The 22,209-nt window shown below is 47.2% G+C and overlaps 1 protein-coding gene across 35 annotated transcripts in view; it reads left to right on the top strand.

The window, feature by feature from the left end:
- ATG13 (autophagy related 13) overlaps positions 1-21,197 on the top strand; it is a 57,151-nt gene extending 35,954 nt beyond the window's left edge. For 10 of the 35 annotated variants that reach the window (XM_032166063.2, XM_032166061.2, XM_032166070.2 and 7 more), the window contains 12 exons: positions 2,383-2,423; positions 3,543-3,639; positions 3,972-4,070; positions 5,845-5,938; positions 10,444-10,542; positions 11,293-11,403; positions 11,821-11,957; positions 14,176-14,290; positions 14,893-14,970; positions 15,188-15,304; positions 15,799-15,927; positions 18,932-21,197. In XM_032166063.2, coding sequence (XP_032021954.1) covers positions 2,383-2,423; positions 3,543-3,639; positions 3,972-4,070; positions 5,845-5,938; positions 10,444-10,542; positions 11,293-11,403; positions 11,821-11,957; positions 14,176-14,290; positions 14,893-14,970; positions 15,188-15,304; positions 15,799-15,927; positions 18,932-19,009 — 1,195 coding nt within the window. In that variant the 3' untranslated portion in view covers positions 19,010-21,197. The remainder of the gene's footprint in view (positions 1-2,382; positions 2,424-3,542; positions 3,640-3,971; positions 4,071-5,844; positions 5,939-10,443; positions 10,543-11,292; positions 11,404-11,820; positions 11,958-14,175; positions 14,291-14,892; positions 14,971-15,187; positions 15,305-15,798; positions 15,928-18,931) is intronic. The other 25 variants (XM_058424557.1, XM_032166076.2, XM_032166090.2 and 22 more) reach the window with 5 other exon arrangements.
- Positions 21,198-22,209: the final 1,012 nt, after the last annotated feature.

The following is a 22,209-nucleotide window of genomic DNA, read 5'->3' as shown; positions in this document are numbered from 1 at the left end:
TCTCAAAAAAAAAAAAAAAAAGGTATTTACTTAGCAAGATCTCTTTTACCAACATTTTATTAACATTGTTCCTATATTACTTTATGGCAGGAGTCACTAAACTATGGTCAGCCAACCATCTGCTTGTTTTTATAAAAGTTTTTTTAGGACACAGCCATCCCCTTTGTTTACGTATTGTCTATGGCTACTTTTGCAATACAACAGAAAGCTGAGTATTTGTTATAGCCTATATGGCCCACAGTCTTAAAATATTTACCATTTGGTCCTTTACAGAAAGGTTTGCTGATCCCTGCTTTTTAGTATCTTTTGTCTGTCGTATCTGTAGTACTTTTGTGCTTTGTATTTCAGATATTTATATACATTTCATTTCTTTTTTTTTTTTTTTGAGGTGGAGTCTTTCTCTGTCACCTAGGCTGGAGTGCAGTGGCACGATTTTGGCTCACTGCAACCTCCGCCTCCTTGGTTCAAGTGATTCTCGTGCCTCAGCCTTCCAAGTAGCTGGGATTATAGGCATGCACCACCACACCTGGCTCATTTTTGTATTTTTATTAGAGACGGGGTTTCACCATGCTGGCCAGGCTGGTCTTGAACTCCTGACCTCAAGTGATCCACCCACCTTGGCCTCCCAGAGTGCTGGGTTTACAGGCGTGAGCCACTGTGTCCGGCTACATTTCTTTTCTTTCATACAAGACTAGTCTGTAAGACCTAGGATTCAGATTTATTGTTATTTCATTCCGAACATCTAACCATGAAGCTTCTTCATACATTGTTGGAGCTTAGTATTTATTGAATAAACCCACGTATGTGTTGAATTTTAACAATATTACTTGAAAAATATGAAAATAGATTTTAGGTATTTTGAATTCAAACTTTTTGCTAATATAGACTGGCCTGTCCAGGGAGAATCATAGGAAGGTTCCACTATGTTTATGTTTTTATTTATTTTTTTTTTTTTTTCAGAATAGTCTTACCTAGTTAATTATTCCATGGTGGAAAAGATTTTCTGCTTTATTAAGCCACCTACTTAGAGATTTCTTCATGGCCAGGCACAGTTGGCTCACACCTGTAATCCCAGCACTTTGGGAGGCTGAAGTGGGAGGATTGCTTGAGCCCCAGAGTTTAAGACCAGCCTGGGTCACATGGCAAGACCTCATCACTACTATTTAAAAAATTTTATATATATATATATAGATATATAGATAGATAGATAGATATATGTAAAAGAGAGCTTCCCACAACTAAAGACCACTTATCAAACTCTAGTACATTCTGGTCAGGTATGGTGGCTCATGCCTGTGATCCCAGCACTTTGGGAGGCTGAGACGCGCGGATCACAAGATCAGGAGATCAAAACCATCCTGGCTAACACGGTGAAACCCCGTCTCTACTAAAAATACAAAAAATTAGCCGGGCGTGGTGCCGGGCACCTGTAGTCCAGCTGCTCAGGAGGCTGAGGCAGGAGAATGGCATGAACCTGGGAGGCGGAGCTTGCAGTGAGCCGAGATCGCGCCACTGCACTCCAGCCAGGGCGACAGAGTGAGACTCAGTCTCAAAAAGCAAAACAAACCAAAAAAACAGTAGCTGGGCGTGGTGGCATGCGTCTGTAATCCCAACTACTTGGGAGGCTGAGGCAGGAGAATTGCTTGAACCCAGGAGGCTGGAGGTTACAGTGAGCCGAGATGATGCCACTGCACTCCAGCCTGGGTGACAGAGCAAGACTCCGTCTCAAAAAAAAACAAAAAAAAAACAGTGCCTTCTAGTAGCAATCTTAGACCTGTTGGCCACTTTTATTTATATATTCTTTATTTCTCAGTAGGTATAATTTTAAAATATGTTTTAGTAGCAGAGAGAAGAAACTTAAATAGCAGTTTCCACTTAATTATTTTCCTCATTTCTTTTTTTGAGACAATGTCTCATCCTTTTGCCCAGGCTGGAATGCAGTGGTGCAATCTTGGCTCACTGCAGCGTCGACTTCCTGGGCTTAAGTGATCCTCCCACCTCAGCCTCCCAGTTATCTGGTGCTACAGGCATGCACCATCACACCCGGCAAAATTATTTTTTGTCGATGCAGGGTCTTGCTATGTTGCCCAGACTGGTCTTGAACTCCTGGCCTCAAGTGATCCTCCCAAAGTGCTGGGATCACAGGCATGAGCTACTGTGCCTGGCCTTATTTTCCTTATTTTTTAACCAACCCACTCTGTGTACATCTCCATGCCTGTAGCTTAATTGAAGTAGTAGGAATTACTAATGCTCCATCAGGAGAGGTATTTGAGCAGATGATTAAGGAAGGCTTTGTTTTATTTTGTTTCTAGGTGTTTTGGCTATAGAGGCCCTTAGGCGTAAAGAATCAGGTAACATTTCTTATTTTTTTCTTCCATACAGGATATATTTTGGAGAAGTTCAGCTGAGTGGCTTAGGAGAAGGTATGTATCAAGGTTGAAAAACATTCGTAGTGTTCAGAGCTCCCCTAACTTCAGAGATGAGCTTCGTTTCTACTTGTTATAATATGTAGATTGTCATCTTAATATGCATAATACAAGTAAAGAAAAGATGAGAATGCAGGTAGGTGGTCCAGGTTACCCCTGATCTGCCAGGGTAACCAAATAATTTTTCACAAAGTTCCAGGAACTCAGTCTTCTTTCTTACTCTTTTTTTTTTTTTTTTTTTTTTTTGAGACGGAGTCTCGCTCTGTCACCCAGGCTGAAGTGCGGTGGCTCAATCTCGGCTCACTGCAAGCTCCGCCTCCCGGGTTCACGCCATTCTCCTGCCTCAGCCTCTCCGAGTAGCTGGGACTACAGGCGCCCGCCACCACGCCCGGCTAATTTTTTGTAGTTTTAGTAGAGACGGGGTTTCACCGTGGTCTCGATCTCCTGACCTCGTGATCCGCCCGCCTCGGCCTCCCAAAGTACTGGGATTACAAGCGTGAGCCACCGCGCCCGGCCTCTTTCTTACTCTTTATAAAACTGTATATTTTCCTAATTTTCTACAATGAGGATGTTAAATGTTTCTGATGAACACCAAGAATTTTGAGAAATTGGAAATGAAACCAAGAAAATCAGGAAAGCTTTGTTGAAAGTGTTACTTGCAAGGCCTTGGCTGTTTACTTAGCCGTGGAGTGGCAGCTTGGGTGGAAGGCAGTTAACTTCTTAAACTGAAGTGTTTGTGTGACATTCTAGTGCTCCTTCACTGTCTTTTTTAGCATGTGATGTATCCTTTGCAGGGCTGGTTAGTAGAACTTTCTCAGGCCTTAAGACTAACAGTTATTTTATCTCTTTGAAGGTAGCTTTATCTATAAATAGAGTGCTATTTCCCCTGCCAATATTGGCTCAATATAGAATACATTGAGAGGGAAGAAACCTATATATACACACACATACACGCACATACACACACACACACACAAAATTAAGGCTGCTGCACTTAACGTGCTAAGTGGATAATGCCAGGGATTACACAATAGGCCAAATAATTCAGGGAAAGACGGTCTGGGGGCAGTGTCAGTATTCTCTGCAAAAAAGCTAATAATGTGTCTCTTCTCCTAGGCTTCCAGACAGTTCGTGTTGGGACAGTGGGCACCCCTGTGGGCACCATCACTCTTTCTTGTGCTTACAGAATTAACTTGGCATTCATGTCTACCAGGTGAGGAAGAGCCCTGGAATCCAAAAGAACCCTTCCAAAGACGTTAAAGCTTTTTTTCTCCTAAACTTCAAGACTAAACCTGCAATTCAGCTTTGCTGAAAGCAGTACCTTCAGAAGAATAAAGAGAGAGCACAGTTGCCAGATTGGAGAATTTGAGTGTCCCAGAGCCAATTTGTCCAGAACGTAGGATTGGTGGTTTATATTTAGGGATTGTGATAGTTAAAGCTCTGGTAGTGCCTGCCAACAGATGTAAGGTAAGGGGCCCTCTGAGGACTTTGTGGGGGCTGGAAAGGCATTCTAACAAATACTGGAATCTGCTTATTGTATTACAGGCAATTTGAGAGGACCCCACCTATCATGGGGATTATTATTGATCACTTTGTGGACCGTCCCTATCCCAGCTCCTCTCCCATGCACCCCTGCAGTTACAGGTGAGGAATGTGAAAAGGTGCTCTCCCAAACTGCAACTGGGCAGAAGCATCCGTCCTGCACAAGCGCATAGAACACTTTTCTCAGCACTCACTCTCCAGTGGGCAGGGGGCCACTGATGGAGACCCTACATGGAGAGAAATCAAATGGGCCAGTTTTCCTTCTTTCTGCTCCCTCTTAGGTACACCAAGACTTAGTATATACAGATGTCTCAGAAAATTCTTGGGATATTTTGGATCTTGATGTTAGTGATAAGACTTTTTTTGGTGAAACCCCATCTCTACTGAAAATAAAAAAATTAGCTGGACATGCCAGCACGTGCCTATAATCCCAGCTATTCAGGAGGCTGAGGCAGGAGAATTGCTTGAACCTGGGAGGCAGAGGTTGCAGTGAGCCGAGATTGCGCCACTGCACTCCAGCCTGGGCTACAGAGTGACTCCGTCTCAAAAAAAAAAAAAAAAAAGACTTTTCTCAGTTACAAGTTACTTAGAGCCTTAGAAGAGTGGCAACAATTTGTGGAATATCCTTGAAAAATTAATTGGTTTTCAGGTTATCATCTGGCACATTAGTTTCTTATCAGAATAAAATGTCTCCAGGTCTAGAACTCAGAAAACAGGGGTTAGAATAGATGTATATCAGGAAGGATAGTACCTTTATGTGATTGACTTGTGAAATTGAATAGGCATGTCTTTAGGGTTTAGATACTTGTTTCACGGAGTCTCTACTACTGATAATTCTTTGAAAACCCAGATGTGAGCTCCATTACTGGCCTGGCTTAAGAAAATGCTCTCTCAGACCAGGCATGGTGGCTAACACCTATAATCCCGGCACTTTGGGAAGCTGAGATCTGTGAATTGCTCAAGCCCAGGAGTTGGAGATCAGCCCAGGCAACGTGGTGAAACACGGTTTCTACCATTTTTTTTTTTTTTTTGGGGGGGGGGGGACAGATTTTCACTCTTGTTGTCCAGGCTGGAGTGCAGTGGTGTGATCTTGGCTCACCGCAACCTTCACCTCCCAGGTTCAAACAATTCTCCTGCCTGAGCCTCCTGAGTAACTGGGGTTACAGGCATGCACACCACGCCCGGCTAATTTTTGTACTTTTAGTAGAGACGGGGTTTCTCCATGTTGGTCAGGCTGGTCTCGAGCTCCTGACCTCAGATGATCCGCCTGCCTCGGCCTCCCAAAATGCTAGAATTACAGGTGTGAATGAGTCTACCAATTTAGAAAAAAAGAAAAGAAAATCCTCTCTCAAATAATAGGTCAGGTAAGATGTTTGGGTTTAAAAAACAAAACAGGCTGGACGCAGTGGCTCACACCTGTAATCCTAGCACTTTGGGAGGCTGAGGCAGGAGGATTGCTTGAGCTTAGGAATTCAAGACCAGCCTGGGCAACAGAGGGAGACCCCAGTCTCTACAAAAAATTAAGTTAGCTGAGCATGGTGGTACGTTCCTGTAGTCCCAGCTACTCGAGGCTGAAGCAGGAGGATTGCTTGAGCCTGGGAAGGCTGCAGTGAGCCATGCCACAGCACTCTAGCCTGGGACAGAGTGAGACCTGTCTCAAAAATGAAAAAACAAGAACAAAACATTGTCAAACCTCTGAATGCCACTCTCTGGAATGTTTGAAATTATTGAGGACTCCACATGCCTTTCTTGCCAGTACAAACTGTGTGAAATAGTTCTCAGCACAGGTCCCATCTCTATCTAATCACCTTTTATAGCCTTTCTGAAATTGACTGCCACTACCATAAAATTCATTATTTCTTTCTTTTCACTTTAGAACTGCTGGTGAGGACACTGGAGTAATATACCCATCTGTAGAAGACTCTCAAGAAGTGTGTACCACCTCTTTTTCCACCTCCCCACCATCCCAGGTAGGGGGAAGCAGGTTCTGGGGTGGTGGTAGTTATTTGGTCTATATATGGGCTTTATGAAATGGTGTCCAAATTTAGCTACAGTCCCTTTTGGTAGTGGTGGTGATTGTTTCAAAGGGGTTACTTTGAGGGGTAAGAGAGAGCCTTCTTGTCCAGAAGATAGTATTTCTAGTCTGTAATTATTCATAACCTTCAGGATTACATTTAGCCCTTACCTTCCTGGTGACATCTTAAAATTCCCTAGAACATCAGTTACAGAATTCCAAATGCATTCTGATACCAGAGATTTTGTCTCACTTACACTTGTTAACTTCATAGCCACTTCTCTATTGAGTGGTAAATTTCATTTCTAATAATGGAAGAGGCCCCAAAGAGCCAAAAATTATTTAGCATAAAATGACAGGGAGAAACCAGTAGTACAGCTTTTCTTTATAGTTGACACAGATTTCTGCTTGTGTGTATTCCTTATCCAGACATTTTTAACCATTAACTTTTCCACTTCAGTCTTCAGTGGCAAACCCAGTTTCATAAAACACAGTCTCCAAACACTGTTGTCAGCTTCCCCAGAGAAAGCACCCCTGTGGTCTTGTTGTGTAATGTGTGTGGCGCCAAGGCTGCTTTGGCTAAACAGTCATTTTTGCAGCTGGCTGAATTGCCGGGCACATTTCTTGCCTTCCACCACAAGTCACACATCCTCAGCTTCCTTGCCTCCAGATTCCTCTTCTGCCTGCATTAAGTATTGCTCTCCTCTTTGACTTTCACATTAGCTGGTTTCTTCTAGACCTACCTCAGTTTTACTTGCCTTTAAATAAGCCCAGATTCTCCTGTTTGAACTTCTTATTTGGAGGACCAGACAAATTCATTAGCTGTCCATGTGTTTTTATTTACTGTTGTTGTTGGTTTTTTTTTTCCATTTTTCTTTTTCCCCTTTTTTTTTTTTTTTTTTATTGAGACAGAGTCTCGCTCTGTCGCCCAGGCTGGAATGCAGTGGCACGATTTCAGCTCACTGCAACCTCCGCTCACTGCAACCTCCGCCTCCCGGGTTCACGCCATTCTCCTGCCTAGCCTCCCGAGTAGCTAGGACTACAGGCGCCCGCCACCACGCCTGGCTAATTTTTTGTATTTTTAGTAGAGATGGGGTTTCACCATGTTAGCCAGGATGGTCTCGATCTCCTGACCTCATGATCCGCCCGCCTCAGCCTCCCAAAGTGCTGGGATTACAGTGTGAGCCACTGTGCCCGGCCTTTTTTTTTTTTTTTTTATTTGAAACAGGGTCTCACTCTGTTACTCAGGCTGGAGTGCAGTGGTGCAGTCTTGGGTCACTGCAGCCTAGACCTCCCAGGGTCAGGTGATCCTCCTACCTAAACCTCTGGAGTATCTGGGACTACAGGCATATGCCACCATGCTCAGCTAATTTTTTGAATTTTCTGTAGAGATGGGGTTTTGCCATGTTGCCCAGGCTGGTCTTGAACTTCTGGACTCAAGTGATCTGTCTGCCTTGGCCTCCCAAAGTGTTGGGATTACAGGCTTGAGCCCCCACACCCAGCCCTTCTGTGTGTTTTGTTTTGTTTTGTTTTGTTTTGTTTTGTTTTGAAACAGGGTCTGGCTCTGTCGCCAAGGCTGGAGTGCAGTAGCGCAATCTTGGCTCACTGCAGCCTCCGCCTCCCAGGCTCAAACCATCCTCCCACCTCAGTCTCCCAAGTACTGTTTTTGTAATTCCAAAAATTAAAAAATTTTTTCCATCCTTGGTTGTTGGAGGAGATATTGGATTAAAGTCATAGTTCTGCTGGGCACAGTGGCTCACGCCTGTAATCCCAGCACTTTGGGAGGCCAAGGCAGGCAAATCCTGAGGTCAGGAGTTTGAGACCAGCCTGGCCAACATGGTGAAACCCCCCTCTTTACTAAAAAATACAAAAAATTAGCTGGGCCTAGCGATGGGTGCCTGTAATCCCAGCTACTCGGGAGGCCGAGGCAGGAGAATTGCTTGAACCCCGGAGGCAGAGGTTGCAGTGAGCCAAGATTTCTCCACTGCACTCTAGCCCGGGCAACAGAGTGAGACTCTGTCTCAAAAAAAAAAAAAAAAAAGGCATAGTTCTGCAGGGCTCAGTGGCTCATGCCTGTAGTCCCAGCCCTTCAGGAGGCCAAGGAGGGAGGATCACCTGAGCCCAAGAGTTCAAGACCAGCCTGGGCAACATGGTGAAACCCTGTCTCTACCAAAAATAAAAAAATTAGCAGGTGTGGTGGTACAAACCTGTAGTTGCAGCTACTTGGAAGGCTGATCTGGGAGGATCGCCTGAGCCTGGGAGGTTGAAGTTGTAGTGAGCTGAGATCGCACCACTGCACTCCAGCCTGGGTGACAGAGCGAGATCCTGTCGGAAAAAAAATAAAATCTGTTTCAAAAGCAGGAGTTAATGTCTGTGGTTGATCTTGTAAAATCCATGGGTCACTATTGTTTCTATTGTCCTAGTTTGTTTTGGGTGAAAGAGATTCTTGTTCTAAAGTTGCCAAACAGTTTAGTTTGGGGGTTTGAGAATTGTCATTCCCCTGCTCTCATGAACATATGTAGGCATGAATGTCAGCAGTGATCTGGTCAGGGGAGCTTCTTGTATGCTTACTGACACAGAGGAGCATTGACAAAAAAAGCAGACAAAGACCTGCTTTCTTCCTAGTGCACATTAATGGAACCAGGGTTTTTTGTTGTTGTTGTTTTTAGGTAATTAAGTTGTAGATATGTCGAATATTTTTCTTTTTATTTTTGTAAGCTCATCCCAGCTGTTCTAAAAGATATGTCAAATTTAAATTTCAGTAAGCAGTTCTGTTTTACAAGTAATAGATTCATAAATAATAAATTGTAACTTGCGAGATACGAGGGTTGGTGAGACTGGGCCTTAACCAAAACAGGTTGTCTGTTTCCCTGATACAATGGAAAGTTGAATCTAAAAGTAAATGGAAGTTTAGTAGTTTCTCCACCTGGTGTTTGCGTTTGCATCAAAGTTTGTATGCCTGTGTGACTAGAGGTTATCTTTTTAATGGTAACTGTCCCTTATTGTGTCTTATCGCAGTTTAAAACTAGATCACACCAAATTCTTATCAACAGTCTGCACTCCATAAGTGAGCCCTGTCATTACTCCCTGGGGACCTCTGATCAAGGCTGGTACAATTTGGTACAAAAATACTCAATTTTGAACCTAATTTCTCTTGGCAGTAGAGAGACAGTCATTTGCTATCATTTCTCCTCATTCCTGCTAATATTATTCCTGTTAATAATGTACTTTTCTTAGTGACTTGCATAATTACTCAATTCAGCAACTTCTATTGGAGCTTTTGCTGGAGTCCAGTAAATACATGTTAATGTGGTGTTGTTGGTTTTGGCAACAGTATAAGGATCATTGTGCCATTTGGGCACAGAGTTGAGTCTAGAAATGAACCTACTGTGTGGCCTAAGGTCCTGCCTCTAGTTGTAAGCATTAATTAGCAAATCGGTCAGGTTTAAAACTGGAACAGGCCGGGCGCGGTGGCTCACACCTGTAATCCCAGCACTTTGGGAGGCCGAGGGGGGCGGATCACGAGGTCAGGAGATCGAGACCATCCTGGCTAACACAGTGAAACTCTGTCTCTACTAAAAATACAAAAAAATTAGCGAGGCGTGGTGGCAGGCACCTGTAGTCTCAGCCACTCAGGAGGCTGAGGCAGGAGAATGGTGTGAACCCGGGAGGTGGACGTTGCAGTGAGCCAAGATTACACCGCTGCACTCCAGCCTGGGCAACAGAGCAAGACTCCGTCTCAAAAAAAAAAAATGGAACAGCAAGACCCAAAATAATCATCATGACCATAATCATTATGCCCTTAAGTAGCTTTGAAATCATAAGAGTTTTCAACGTGTCCCCAGCTTTTTACTTCATCAGGTTCACCTACGCCATCAGGGACTGTAAGAACGCGTACACACACCCCTGCACACCCACTTGTCTTCCCTGGAATGAAGTAGGAAGTGTGCATCTGAGCTTCTTGAAGTTCCAGCCACCCCTTCAGCTGTTTGAAACTGTCCTGCAGATTCTGGGTTTCCTGAAAAAGGCTTTCAGTTGAACATTACAAGCTCCACATCCTTACTCATCTTCAGCACACCTTGTGTCTGCAGTCAGACCCTTCTGTTGGATGCTGCTGTCTGACTTCCTGTCTTTTTTGAGTAGAGACAGACGAATGGTTGACTCAAGTTTCTCTGTTTTGCCAAGTTGTAGCCAGCTCACCTCAGCTTTGTTTTCTAGCTGCTCATCGGGGAGACAGGCATACATGGAATGCCCTGAAATAAACATCACTCTAGGAACCTTCCAAGTTGTCCCTTTAGAAAGACAGCCCCATGCCCTTGCCCTGCTTCACTCCTGACTCCAGTGTCGGTTCCGGCCTCTCTTGCTACTGCCCCTTGCAGTTTCTTCACTTCTTTCTCAAGTCCCTTTTCTTTTTTTTTTTTTTTTTTTGTTTCTCCTGTCTCTGTGTGTGTCTGTGCACAGTGTGTGTTTACTGTCACAAAGGCACATTTTCAGACCCCTACTCCTGTGGTGACGGACACCCTGAGGGTCCCCATGGCAGGACTGGCCTTTTCCCATCAAGTGAGTCCATAATGGGAAGAAGGGGATATAATCAGATGGCATCCTTTTATTTAAAAATTGTAAATAAATTACAAGGTATGGTTATTTAAATGTCCCAAGTGTTCTGTGGGATTATTTTGAGGCTTGGTAATAGATTTTAATAGGACACAGCCACAGCCCAGCAGCCCAAAATAGGGAATTTTCATCTGCCCCTCCTCCTACCATTGATGTGAAAAATACATGGAGTTATTTACATCAGATTTTTAAATAAACAACTCACAACTGGTATTCTGTCATTTTTCAATATAAATAGCAACATTCCCATACCCAGGGGTGATGGAGGGTGTGATTAGAGAAGAGGACTTTCTGTGTCAAAGGGGCCTCAGGACAAAGGAGAGAATAGAATGACTTTGGAGAACCTGATGACTTCGGCTACCAGTTCTGCCCAGGCTTGTGCTCCACACATCTGCTGGGCTTAGCACTGAAACAGTTAGCTCAGCCCCTGGGAAAACGGGGAGGAAGGAACTTATTTGAGGCCTTTGGGAAGCTGCACAGCTTGGAATCCCAATCCCAGTACAAACAAGTCTGTGTTTTCTTCTCTAATAACAGCCTCGTCTGTCCCTAACCCTTATCACGTCAGGCCCCCTGCACTGTGGGCATGTGGGCGGGAGCCATTCCTTATCTCTCTGCTGAGCCCTGTTGTTTGTCACGCTCTGGGATTGCCTATTTTTTCCTTGCCTTTCCTCTTCTCTTTGTTTTTCTCTTGCTTAGCTCTCAAGCTCTCGCCTTTCCTATCAGCCTGCTGCCCTGGGCGTTGGATCAGCTGACCTGGCTTATCCAGTAGTGTTTGCTGCTGGCTTAAATGCTACACACCCTCACCAGGTATCTTTAAAGATGGGGAGGACCATGGGTTTCCAGTGCTGCCTCCCCTGCCCTGAGGCAATTGAGGGCTCTCTCAAGGCAGAGGGATATGTTCTAAGTGCTGTATTCTGAAGCAAAGCTCTTTCGTAACTTCAGAGACCAAAAGTGACTCTGAGAGGAAGGAGCCTCTTAGACTTCAGAAAGGAAAGAAGACTTTACCAGGATTTTTCTCCCTTTCCTTTTTCCTCTGTAGTCATTACCATGCATTTCTTCCATTAACTGAGTTTCAGAGAGGATAAAGATCCAGGGATTGCTGCCCACTTGGTGGCAGCGTTGATGACGGAGGAGTCAAAAGCAGATACCATCATGCTAGAATGTGAGGTTCCCCTCCTGCCTGGCATGCCATGATTTACTGTCTCTTTCCATTTTTCCCCAAAGCTGATGGTTCCCGGGAAGGAAGGTGGGGTACCTCTTGCTCCCAACCAGCCTGTCCATGGTACCCAGGCTGACCAGGAGAGACTGGCAACCTGCACCCCTTCTGACGGAACCCACTGTGCTGCCACACCCTCCAGTAGGTGAGTTCAAATTTTGGCTCTGTCTCTGGTAAGGCTGGCCAGGGGCCTGGGCTCCCTGACATACGTGCTTATTTAGTATCAGTAAAGAGTAACTTTCAGCATTGGCTGGGACGTGGCATTTGAGCCCAAAGCATGAACTCCTAGCTGGGAGTGGTGGCTCACACCTATAATCCCAGCACTTTGGGAGGCCGAGGTGGGAGGATTGCTTGAGGCCAGGATTTTGAGATTAGCCTGGCCAATATAGTGAGACTCTGTCTCTCAAAAAAATTTATTTTTCCTTTTTTTTTGAGACAGAGTCTTACTCTGTTGCCTAGGCTGAAGTGCAGTGTTGCAATCATTGCTTATTGCAACCTCCACCTCCTGAGTTCAAGCGATTTTCCTGCCTCAGCTTCCTGAGTAATTGGGATTACGGGCGTGTGCCACCCCACCTGGCTAATTTTTGTATTTTTAGTACAGATGGGGTCTCGTCATATTACCTAGGCTGGTCTCGAACTGCTGGCTTCCAGTGATCCTCCCTCCTTGACTTCCCAAAGTGTGGGGATTACAGGCGTGAGCCACCACGCACAGCCTCAAAAATATTTTTTTAAAAAAGAAAGAGAAAAAGAAAGTGTGGACTCCTTGAAGTTCCCTGGTAAGAATCTGATATATCTGCTGGGATGTCAGGAAGCTGGCCTGGAACTTCAGTACCAACAGGAAACAGCAGGAGCTGGGTTCTTGTCACCCTTATCCAGTAAAGGGGTTGTCAGATGTTTTTCTCTTACCCCAAGATTTATATCCTTGGAGTCAGTCCTTAGTGTTTCCCAAGGACCAGACAGGGTGTTGACCATAGCCCTGAAGTCTGGGCCACAGCATGTCTGTGTTGTAGTTGGGATTGATCTTTTTCTGCTGTGTCAGAGCCTCATGGAGAGCCCTTGGAACAACTGTCTTCCTCATTTAAAAGAATGTAAATCTTTGTCTTTTCTGATTACCGAAGTGATACATTCTATAAAACTCAAATCCTAAAGACATTAGATAGGAAGTGAACGTTCTCATATTTCCACCCTGCAGAAGTCACCACTGTTACCTGCTTATTTAAAGATGAGAAACCTTCAGAAGGGTTAAGTGATTGGCCTGAGCTCAATTAACTCACAGGGCACGAGGGCAAGCAGATTCTCTGACTTCAGAGCCCCACCCCTTCTTTCCACGATGCTTTCACTCTCCCTGGGGAGCCATGGGCTGTTTTGACCTGCCCTACCCTCCCTTGATTTTGAAGGCCCCAGAGATAATGAGATTACTTTGCCCCCTCACATTCTAAATGAACTTTCTCCTGATAGAAATTCCTGATTTTTTTTTTTTTTTCCATTCCCACGGTAAAGTGGGAAGGAAGTCATTTAGGAAGGTTTTTTTGTGTGTGTGCTATCCATCAGGAAAAATAATGTGTGTCATTCCTGGCTTCTCAAACTTCCATCCTCTCCCTTTTCTCCCTCTGTTAGATGGTTAAAGGCATTTTACACTCTCGTTTTCTGAGCCTTGACTCTTGGGACATGTCCAGGAGTAGCTAAAGACAGAGGCCCCTGTGTGGGAATTCTTAAATGGAGGTCATAAGAGCTCAAAAGCCTTTGCACAGTACAGGTCCTCCCTGCTGGCTGGAGTCCAGGGGCCACTTGACTGCACAATCCTCCTTCCCACCTTGAACCCCTGTTTTTGGCCAGAGGGCTTTTCCTAACCCTTGCTGCTTGCAGGGCTGTGACTGCTGGTTTGGCAGCTACAGCCATGGGCCCCCGCTGCTGCTGCTTAGGGCCCCCTGTGCAGGACTCAGCTTCAGTCTGAAAGGCTGGGGAAGGAGGGAGTGGGAACAGCCAAATTAAATGTGTCATTCAAAGACCTTTAGTTGAGGGAGGGATGATTGGGGGCGAGGAGAGGGGAGGAAACATGGCAGGGAGCCCAGAGAACCTTAGCCCAGGCAATTTGTCAAGGGTGAAGAGATCAAATTTGGAACTAAAGAAGAAGAAAAGATAGAAATTTTAGTAGTTCCAGGAAGTGCAGCCCTCTGCGATCAACTCAAAAGGCAGGGCAATAGTGGCATCAGCGGGACCACGTAATGCCATCTCCCATTGATGGGCCAGTGGGGGCCAACTCCTGCCCTAGGCCACAGCCCCACCAGATGGTGTATTTATAGAGAACTAAGTCTCCCTGCTGTGGTTTGAGAATGAGTACTAACTTAACCTTTCTTCTCCAGTGAAGATACTGAAACCGTATCAAACAGCAGCGAGGGACGGGCCTCCCCTCACGATGTCTTGGAGACCATCTTTGTCCGAAAAGTGGGGGCTTTTGTCAACAAACCCATTAACCAGGTGATTTTTCTGCCACTGCCACCTGTGAGAATGTGTGAGTTCTTGGAGTGAGGCCCCACAGGCAGTTTTCTTAACCTGAGGATTGATATGTGTGAAACGACTGAACTGGCAAAACTGTGTGTGTGTAAATTTTTCTGTGAAGAGGATTAATAACCTGTGCCGCCCTCCAGAATAAGCTAAGAGCTATTGTTCTGTAACCTTTGAAAGCCTCCTACAAGAAAAGGAGACTAGACCTAGATAGCATTTAGTACAAAAACACTACACTGTATCATTGCCTCGGCCTTATTTGAATGGAACTAGGAGGTTCCTCCTCAGCGGGGCCAGTGAAGCACATTATTACTGCATTACTGTGGATCAGGCTTCCAAAGCTGAATTCCCAGGGTCCTCAAGACCCCAACCCTTGTTTATGCTGTGGGTGTATGTGATGGGGGACAGGGAGGTGAGCAAGCTTGGAGAGCCTCTAACAAGCAGGAGCCTGAGGGGCAGCATGGTCAGCATAGCCGTGTGAACTTGCTGGACCTCTAGGCTTCTGGCAGCCTGGAAGGAAGCATGACCACTACAGGAGGGGCAGGCATGAATGCTTTTCTCCTGTGTCTCTTCAGGTGACCCTGACGAGTTTGGATATACCCTTTGCCATGTTTGCTCCCAAGAATTTGGAGCTGGAGGATACCGATCCAATGGTGAGCCCACCATTGACTACGAGTTCCTGGTAGATGGTGCGGTAGTCATTGTTCTTCCTGGGCCAGAGTCAGTAATCCCCCCCAGACTATAAACCATGGCCCCTCGGCTTATGGGTTTGTAGCCAGCATTAAGTTCTTCCCAGAATTTTCAGATTGTTTACAGTAACTTGAATCTGGGTCACAGCATCAGCCCTAACCCTGCCTTGCTATGAAACAGGTGAATCCTCCAGACTCCCCAGAGACTGAATCTCCTCTCCAGGGCAGCCTGCACTCAGATGGCTCCAGCGGGGGCAGCAGTGGCAATACCCATGATGACTTTGTTATGATAGACTTTGTAAGTCGCCATCACCTTCCTTGACCTTTGCTGTCCCGGGGAACTAGACCTAGAAGCATCTACTGCACTTGATCCAGATTTCCTTCATAGGGATCAGATGTGCTGGTATACACAGAAGGGATGGACAGGTGGAGCCTGGTCTGGGGAGACATTTTGGAGGCTGATAAACAACAAGGCATTTTGTGTCATGCCTTTGGTTAAAATTCATAATGAAATTCAGCTCTAAATGGAGATTTTCCACTGATACCCACTTAGGTCCTATCCGTGCCTAGGCAAGGAGCTTGAAGGAAGGGGCCATAAACTTAACTAGTGGAGAGGAAGATTATCACCAGCATTAGAAGTGAACAGTCTGGAAGAGAAAAGTGTTAAAGATTTCTCTTCCTAAGATAAGCCCGGAAGAATCTTTTGATAATTGCTAGAAGGAAAGACTTGTTCATAGCTTATCTCCTTTGTGGTTCAAGGCAAGCTAAACTGAGTCTGTCTTGTTTTTGAAGAAACCAGCTTTTTCTAAAGATGACATTCTTCCGATGGACCTGGGGACCTTCTATCGGGAGTTTCAGAACCCACCTCAGCTGAGCAGCCTCTCCATAGATATTGGAGCACAGTCCATGGCTGAAGACTTGGTATGGAAACGTCTTCCTCTGCCACAGTGCATCCTTATTTGATGGTCATTCCTTTGCCACAGGCCTAGGAGGCCTACTACCTTCTATCTTCCCTGTGATAGGAAAGAGACAATTAGCCGGGCGCGGTGGCTCACGCCTGTAATCCCAGCACTTTGGGAGGCCGAGGCCGGCGGATCCCGAGGTCAGGAGATCGAGACCACGGTGAAACCCCGTCTCTACTAAAAATTACAAAAAAATTAGCCGGGCGTGATGGCGGGTGCCTGTAGTCCCAGCTACTCGGAGAGGCTGAGGCAGGAGAATGGCGTGAACCCGGGAGGCGGAGCTTGCAGTGAGCCGAGATTGAGCCACCGCACTCCAGCCTGGGCGACAGAGCAAGACTCCGTCTCAAAAAAAAAAAAAGAGAGACATAATTGGACCATTATCTTTTGATCACACTTGAGATTGGCATTGTGCCTGGCAGTCATTATCTGGAATTTGCTTGAGCTTGGTTCCTTCTTTCTCTGCACATTCTCAGCATTACTTACATGCTCTTGTTGTTCTGTGCCTGACGTCTTCTCCTTGCAGATGCCACTAGGCCAAGTTGCTCTGACAGCCGTTGCATTAGCTATTTAGCTTTCCAGGCAGATGCCAGTGGCACGGGGCAGGGGAGATTGTGAGGCCCTGAGTGTCTGTGTTCTTGCTCTTTCCTCAGCTCACTCCGTCATCTAGCAGTTCTCACACTTGACCAGATGTCCTGATACTGATCATAATGACCCCATCTCTGCTTAGGGCAATTCCTCTTCCTGCCTCTGAGGGGCAGAAGAGTGCCCTGCACAAGCCACAAACTTTGGGTGCCCCATGCCAGGAGATGTCCCTCTTTGAGGTGGAATGATCACCTCCTAAATAGATATTAAGATCCTATGGTAGCTGCCCTGGATTTGCTTTAAGGAGAAAAGCATGCCCAGTAATAACAATACAGTAATAGCCCGGTGCAGTGGCTCACGCCTGTAATCCCAGCACTTTGGAAGGCCAAGGCAGGCAGATCACAAGCAGGAGTTCGAGACCAGCCTGGCCAACATGGTGAAACCCCGTCTCTACTAAAAATACAAAAATTAGCCAGGCATGGTGGCGGGCACCTGTAATCCCAGCCACTTGGGAGGCAGAGGCAGGAGAATCACTTGAACTCGGGAGATGGGGGTTGCAGTGAGCCAAGATTGCACCACTGCACTCCAACCCAGGTGACAGAGTGAGACTCCATCTCAAAAAAAAAAACAACAACAACAACAAAAAAAACTAGTAATTATTATTACCAAGGCCTTTTGGGCTGGGCACAGTGGCTCACACCTGTAATCTCAGCACTTTAGGAAGCTGAGGGGGCCTTCACTTGAACTCAGGAGTTTAAGACCAGCCTGAGCAACATGGTGAAACCCTGTCTCTACAAAAAGTACAAAAAATTAGCTGGGCGTGGTGGCATGCGTCTGTAGTCCCAGCTGCCCTGGGAGGTGGAGGCAGGATTGCTTGAGCTGGGGAAGTCAATGCTGGGGTGAGCCATGTTTGCGCCACTGCCTCTGGCCTAGGTCACAGAGTGAGACCCTGTCTCAAAAAAATAAATAAAAATCAAGGCTTTTTGAGTGCCAGGCATTTTTCTAAGTGTTTTACATGAATCTTCAACAGCCCTAAGAAGTAAGTTTTCTCATCCCAGTTTACAGATGAGAAAACCAACAATGATTAGCTTGCTCATGGTAACACAGACCCAGGCAAAACAAAGTTTTGTTTGATCTTAGAGAATCTGGCTCCTCAATTTAGCCTTTTAACCACTAAACTCACCTGCCTATCATAACATGCACTTGGAAGAAAGTGTGGCTCCAATTCGCTCAACTGATGCCACAGCTGTAGCCAGTTCTGAGGCCACCCTCTCCTTTCAGGAAGCTGCACCCAAACCACCCTCAGCTGTTGGTGTCTCCAGGCCACATTAAAAACTCTGAGGCAAGAGCCTCTCCACGCTCCCCTGCGGTCGTGTTTAAAGCCCTACTGTCAGGAAATTGTGATGGTGAAACTCCGCAGATGCAGCTTCTGTTTATTTAGTCATCAGTAGAGACACATTTTTATTAATAGTTGATACTCTAGGACAGTTAAACTTCTCACAGTTCTGTTTTCCTCTGCTTCTGTCTTTCCCATTCTTTCTCAACCTCTAACTCACCCCTTCCCCAGCTGGTATAAAGATAACAGATTCTGGCCGGGTGCAGTGGCTCACGCCTGTAATCCCAGCACTTTGGGAGGCCGAGGCGGGTGGATCACAACATCAGGAGTTCAAGACCAGCCTGGCCAACATGGTGAAACCCTGTCTCTACTAAAAATACAAAAAATTAGCTGGGCGTGGTGGCGGGCACCTGTAATCCCAGCTACTCGGGAGGCTGAGGCAGAGAATTGCTTGAACTCGGGAGGCGGAGGTTGCAGTGAGTTGAGATCGCGCCACAGCACTCCAGCCTGGGTGACAGAGTGAGACTCTGTCTCAAAAAAATTTTAAAAATACAGGTTCCTAGGCCTTACCACAGAGCTGCTGCTGTGTCAGAATCTCAGTAGTATAGCGGGGCCGCCTGGTTCACGTTCCCCCCAGGGGGTCCTGATGCCCAGCAAAGGGTGTGAAGAAATCTTTTGTAAACCGTTTAATTTGTAGAGCTGTACACTTGGCGTTTTATTCTAGTGTCAGTCAGATCTGTGCCAGGGATATTTCATGTTTAATTTCTGAATCATCTTGCTCTTGTGGTCCTTTTCTCTTTTGTTAAGTGTGCGGCCCACTTGGACTCCCAAGGCCATCCCATTAACCCTCCAGCCCCCGCAAAGCCCTGCTGCATATGCCCCTCCCTACCCTGTGCCTACGCAGCCGCCCCGCGTTCCCCCACTTGCTCGGTCCAGCTAGGGCTGAGCTTTGTCTTCCTTGCTCCCTCCCCTCTTGGGGACTGGGCTGGCTGCCTCTTCAAGGCCCTGCCTGAATAAATGACTCTTCGCTCTCTTTCTGGTACAGGACTCATTACCAGAGAAGCTGGCCGTGCATGAGAAGAATGTCCGCGAGTTTGATGCCTTTGTGGAAACCCTGCAGTAAAAGTATCCTCAAGTCCCAGCAGCACCCCCTTTTTGTGGCCCCAGGGGACAGGCAGCCTCCCATGCATCAGCTGCTCCCACCCCTCATCCTGCTCTGAGCCAGGTGGAAGGGAGGCTGGCTTCTCCCATGGGGACCCAGAAGTCCCTACTCTTGGACCTCCTGGAGACTCCGTGGTGGCAGTCAAGCCCAGTGCCCAGTTGGAGAAGACTCACGTGCTGGCCTTGGAGATGGGAAGACCCTTCCTATGAAAAAGCCCTCAGCAGGGCCATCTTTGTGCCCTGCCCATCACCAACTGCTTCCCAAGGGTGTCATCCTGTTCCTCCTGCTGCCGGCCTCCTGCCTGGTCCTGCCTTGCAGCTGGCCCCTTCCTTGCCTGCTGTCAGCATCCACTATTTGACATTCCAGCTGGTGGCCAAGAGATTGGTGTGGAGGCAGAAAGAGGAAGGAGACAGTGCCAGGAGGAAGAAGGAAGGAGTCCTTTAGCTCTCTTCATTGTCCCCTTTACTTCCTGCTATCTTCTGCTCTTCCTCCCTCTCTTGCCCCTATGCCTGTATTTCTGGCAATATGACAGGCCTGCCTACCCAAGATCAGAACTCCAAAACCAGCCACTCCCACCCCTGAAGGTCGGGAGGGTCTGAGCAGCCCTGGTGGCTGCCCATGCTCAGGTCCTCAGCTCCATGGGAAATAAAAATGGAACCCTGAATCTCTAGGATTTTGTCACTTGGAGTCACAGCAAAGTTCTCTTCCTCTTGTCCCCCCGTTGCTGCTCCTTGGTTATAGAACATGGTAAATATTTATTACTTTCAGAGAAACCAGATATTTTATAGAGAAGATATGTTTGAGGTGAGTTGTTTTTCACTTGGAGAAGGTGGAGGGCTCTTCCTGGGACTGAGACCTCCTCCTCTGGAGGTTATTGAGAATCCGGGCTGCTGCTGCGAGGATCTTCCCACCATACAGCGAGATCCAAGAAGAGGGCTGGCCGGGGGCAAAGTCACCTCCCAGCGTGGCTGCACTGGAACTGACTGAAGGCTTTACCTTGGACAGCTGCATATTCCTGGTGAGAGCCTTACGTCTCTCACAGCTTCTGCAGAGTGACTGACTCCATTCTGGCAGCCCAGGAAGTCCTGGGTGTTAAATGTGATGGCCACATGTAGTGGTTAGGGGATGTTGTGTGTGTCCCCTGACTCCCTGGGTACTTGTTCTGATCCCTGGGGCTGTCCTGTGGAGCTTTTCCTCCTGCTTGGGCCTAGCCACCACCTCCCTCTAATCCCAGAGTCTGTACACTGCCCTGGGGTTTACCAGCTGGATTGGCTCCTGGTTGAGAAATCAGAGCTGGGCGTATGATTGACTTAACCCTTCAGGTATTGTTACTTGAGTAAGTCAAGTGCCTAGCCGCACCCACCTATCATCTGTCCTTTCCCAGCCTCGCTGGTAGTCCTGGCCAAGGAGATCTAGGCCTACTCCATTCCTCCTGGCCCGCCTGGGGCACTCACTGGCGGCAGCTGTGCTTCAGTGGAGCAGGTGGCTCTCAACTGCTTGTTAGTAAACTGCATGTGACACTGTTCCCACATACAAGGTTGACCTCTGAGGATTGGAGCAGGCTTTGGAGGGGACCAGAGCTCTGCATGCTGCTGCTGCCACAGAGAACTGTTAGCAGCAGCAGCAGCAGCAGCCAACTGGCCCACCTGACTTTGGCCCAGAGCACATGCGTGGCTTGCTGAATCCAGGCCCAGGTTTATCCCCAAGGCCCCAGCTTTGAGAAGGGGGAAGGCCCCTGGTAAGTTATTGATGCCCCCATATTTCAGCCACTGCTCTCTTTCCAAGGCCTTGCATGGAAAGGCCTACTAGCCATTGTCTGAGGCAGCAATCTTTGGCCGCTACAGGTGGCAGCAGCCTTTCACTGGGGCTCCATCTGTGAAGAGTCTCAGCCATGACTTTGAGCCGAGCCTGGGAGAAGTAAAGCAGCTGTTAAGGCCGGCCCTTGCCCCTCAGACCTACCATAAAAGGAATGAGCCCTAGACTGACTCCTGCAGCACCCCCGGGACAGGCTGGGACCAGCTGTCTGTCTCCCGGTGTCAGAGTCCCTCCTCCTCCTCCAACCTCTCCAACCTACTTTGTTTGGAAATACTGAGCTACACTTCAAAATGTATGCAAGAGATTTCCAATAAATTTTTTTCTGTACTTTATAGCCTCCTGTCCTGAAGGTTGTCTGAAGACTTTGTAACCCCTTCTTCCCCACCCCCGCCCCAGTGCAGGTCTGGGAAAGGGGAGAGTGGTGCGATGTGAAGCGCAGAAAGACCTCAGTGTCTGGGCAAGCCTGTTTTGAGTTGGGTGTGGCCACTTAGGGGCTGTACACCGTGGGGTTTCCTGGGTCAGGAAACAGTATTTCTCTTTCCCTGGTCCCCTGTCAGGGGCTTGAATTTGAATATTCAGTTGGAGAATGCATTTAAAATACACCCATAGTAAAATCTCCATAAAATGTAGGCCACCGTTACCAGCTCTTTATTGCTCTTGCATAACAACTCACCCTGGAGGGAAAAACAACAGTGCGAGGCAGGGAGTGCAGGGCTCCCCAAGCCATCTGGGGGATTTGTGGCTGCACAAGCAGAAGAGAAGTAGCAGGAAGTTAAAGGTCCATGCAAGTTTGTTAGCTGCCTTGATCTGACTGGTGGTGCTTGAGGAGCCAGGAAGAGTAGAAGAGCCCCGGGGGATGCATCCTGTCTGGCTCCTGGGGCCTGGGGCTGCAGGCCTCTCAATCCGGCCAGGGCCAGGGCCAAGGCCAGCTCCGCCTCCTAATTCTCCTAGTTTGTGCCCATAGTTGGGGGAGGGAGCTGATTGGTGGAGCCAACATCCTGGAGGTAGGGATGGTTCTAGAGGCAAAAGAGAACTGACAGAACTGGACAGCTGCTGTCTGGGTTGCTTCCCCACCCACCTTCAGGCTGAAGCCAGGCCCAGGATTAAAAAGGGCTGGTTAGAAAAGTCCAAATCCAGCCTGTTCCTGGAGCCAGGAGCTCCTGATTATTAGTAAACCAGGTGACACTGACCATGTGGCCAGCCAGGACAGTTGCCCAATACCTGAGTCAGAAGTGATGAAAAGGCTGTTCCTGGTGTTCCCCCTTCAACTGGGAACCCCCAATAACAAAGTTCTCAGTTGCCCCATGCCCAGCAATGGTGTCCTACCTCTTTAACGCATCTCCCTA

Source organism: Hylobates moloch, unplaced genomic scaffold (assembly GCF_009828535.3).
Source record: "Hylobates moloch isolate HMO894 unplaced genomic scaffold, HMol_V3 SCAFFOLD_11, whole genome shotgun sequence".
Classification (NCBI taxonomy): domain Eukaryota; kingdom Metazoa; phylum Chordata; class Mammalia; order Primates; family Hylobatidae; genus Hylobates; species Hylobates moloch.
Note: the sequence above shows the minus strand (reverse complement) of the source record. Positions and strands in the feature narration are given on the sequence as shown.